This window comes from Colobus angolensis, unplaced genomic scaffold (assembly GCF_000951035.1).
Source record: "Colobus angolensis palliatus isolate OR3802 unplaced genomic scaffold, Cang.pa_1.0 Scaffold25, whole genome shotgun sequence".
NCBI lineage: Eukaryota > Metazoa > Chordata > Mammalia > Primates > Cercopithecidae > Colobus > Colobus angolensis.
In genome coordinates, this window is record NW_012115710.1 from 1475958 (window position 1) to 1478541 (window position 2584).

The following is a 2584-nucleotide window of genomic DNA, read 5'->3' on the forward strand; positions in this document are numbered from 1 at the left end:
CTCCTGACCTCGTGATCCGCCCGTCTCGGCCTCCCAAAGTGCTGAGATTACAGGCTTGAGCCACCGCGCCCGGCCGAATTCCGTTATTTGTAAATGTTGTAATTTATAACGTAAAGAGAAAGTTGCGTGTATACATGAAAGGAGTAAGAAAATACATCATTTTCAGAATTCTTCTGAAGTGTGGGAGAAAAATATTTCAAGACCTCATCCCTATGGATCTGTGCTCTCAGGACCTCCCTGACCTCATCTCCTGCCTGTGTCCTCCTGGCTCCCTCTGCTCCAGCCACACAGGTTTCTTTCCTTTTTCTGGGGCTGAGGTTGCTCCTGTCTCAGAGCCTTCACCTGGGCTGTCCGTCTGCCTAGGACTCTCTGTCCCATCAGCTGCAAGTGAAAAGCAACCTCTCTTCCCTAAGTCTTCGTTCTGACATCACTTTCTCCATGGAAACCTTTGTGATCTCCCACAGCCCCCATTTGACATGACAGCCCCACCTTCACCCCCACCTCTGGTCCATGTTGCCTGTTCTGTGTGATTGTTTTTGCTTCCTCACTGTTCACTGGATCCTGGTGGGAACAAGTCCCCAAGGGGAGAGCAGAGCCAGAGGGTGGGGCTGTGCTGGGCTGGCGCCGTCTGAGTGGAGCTCAACCCTGACTTTACATTAGGGTTCTCAGGCATTCTGCAAGTACATCTTTTATGCTGTTCTGACAAAGATTGCTATTATCATAGGATGGGACCCACGCTCACTAATACTTACAATGGCGCTGGTGATTCTCATCTGTGTCTAGTATTGAATGTCAGGGCACTTTCCTCCATGCTGAGAGCTGAGATCAGCCTGTGATCAACAGGGAGGTGAGGGGGGTGCGGTGGTTCACCCCTGTAATCCCAGCTCTTCGGGAGGCCGGGGTGGGCGGATCTTGAGGTCAGGAGATCAAGACTATCCTGGCCAACACAAAAATTAGCTGTGTGCGGTGGCACATGGCTGGAATCCCAGCTAGTCAGGACACTGAGGCAGGAGAATCGCTTGAACTGGGGAGGCGGAGATTGCAGTGAGATGAGATCATGTCACTGAACCCCATCATGGTGACAGAGCTGGACTCCATCTCAAAAAAAAAAATTAAATATCATTTTTTTTTCTCACACAGGATTAATTTCCAAAGACTCATGTTACGTGAGGAAGCCACCAAGAAGAGCAAAGAAAAGGATCCAGGGATGGCTCTTCCTCAGGTGACTGATATTCCTCCATGGATTCTTCTGTCCGCTTTCTGAAGTGCCAGGTATTGTAGTAGCCAGTCTTCTGTGAGTCTGAAGCATCCTGCCTCAAATGTTTGCTCACACTCACCCAAGACTCTTCTCAGTCCCTCTCATCTTAAATTCCGTCTCCCTTTATTGCCCAGGCTGGAGTTCACCGGAGCACTCTGGGCTCACTGTAACCTCCACCTCCCAGGTTGAAGAGATTCTCAGGCCTCAGCCTCCCAAGTACCTGGGATTACAGGCGTCCACCACCACATTGGGCTAATTTTGTATTTTTAATAGAGACAAGATTTCACCATGCTCTCCGGGCTGGCCTGAAACTCCCGGCTTCACATAATCTCCTTGGCAGTTTTTCACTGTTACCAAGAATAACACACTGGCTGCCTGTGGGCATGGTGACTTCACTGCAGATATCTGGAGGTTTCCTACAAGTTGGGGTATTGAAAAGCTGATTGCAGGCCGGGCGCGGTGGCTCACGCCTGTAATCCCAGCACTTTGGGAGACCGAGGCGGGTGGATCACGAGGAGAATGGTGTGAACCCGGGAACCAGAGCTTGCAGTGAGCCGAGATTGCACCACAGCACTCCAGGCTGGGCGACAGAGCAAGACTTTGTCTCAGAAAGAAAAAAAAAAGAAAAGAAAAGCCGATTGCTTCTTCTTGGAGTTGTCATTTCCTCTTTTAGATGTGGGAAGATTCCATCCCTACCCCCAGCTGCAGAGGTGCCCTTTCTGACTAAGGACATGGGAAATTTCCCACTCATTAAGCAAAGCTTACTACTGTGGTCTTATCACTATGATTCTTACCATCATGGTCTTACCACCGCCATTCTCCTGCCTCAGCCTCCCGAGTAGCTGGGATTACAGTCGCACACCACCACACCTGGCTAATTGTTTGTATTTTCAGTCGAGATGGGTTTCTCTTTGTTGGCCAGACTGGTCTGGAACTCCTGACCTCATGATCTGCCCGCCTAAGCCTCCCAAAGTTGTGGGATTACAGGCGTGAGCCACCTCCCGCCCAGCCGAGAAATATCTTGATAATATCACAGGGGCTCCCTCTTGGGTGACAGTGACAGTTAGCTCTTCTTTTGGCTGTTGTTAGGATTCTTCACCTCTGAATTTTGACAGTTTTATTATGATGTTGTCTGTTGTAGGTCTCTTAGGTTTATCCTAGTTGGATATTCTTTTTTTTTTTTTTTTTTTTTTTGAGACGGAGTCTGGCTCTGTTGAGGTATTGCTCCTCGCAAGACAGCATTAGCTGCGGGGGTCTGCGTGCTGACCCTGACCTAAACCACGTATGAATAAAACATCCACTGACACACAGATAATTCTGTTTTGC

At 49.2% G+C, this 2584-nt stretch overlaps 1 protein-coding gene across 1 annotated transcript in view; it reads left to right on the forward strand.

Moving 5' to 3' along the window:
* Window positions 1-2584, forward strand: part of ZNF83 (zinc finger protein 83) — a 26106-nt gene that overhangs the window by 9270 nt on the left and 14252 nt on the right. Inside the window, exon 2 of the mRNA XM_011946154.1 lies at window positions 1141-1222. Coding sequence (XP_011801544.1) covers window positions 1160-1222 — 63 coding nt within the window. The 5' untranslated portion in view covers window positions 1141-1159. The remainder of the gene's footprint in view (window positions 1-1140; window positions 1223-2584) is intronic.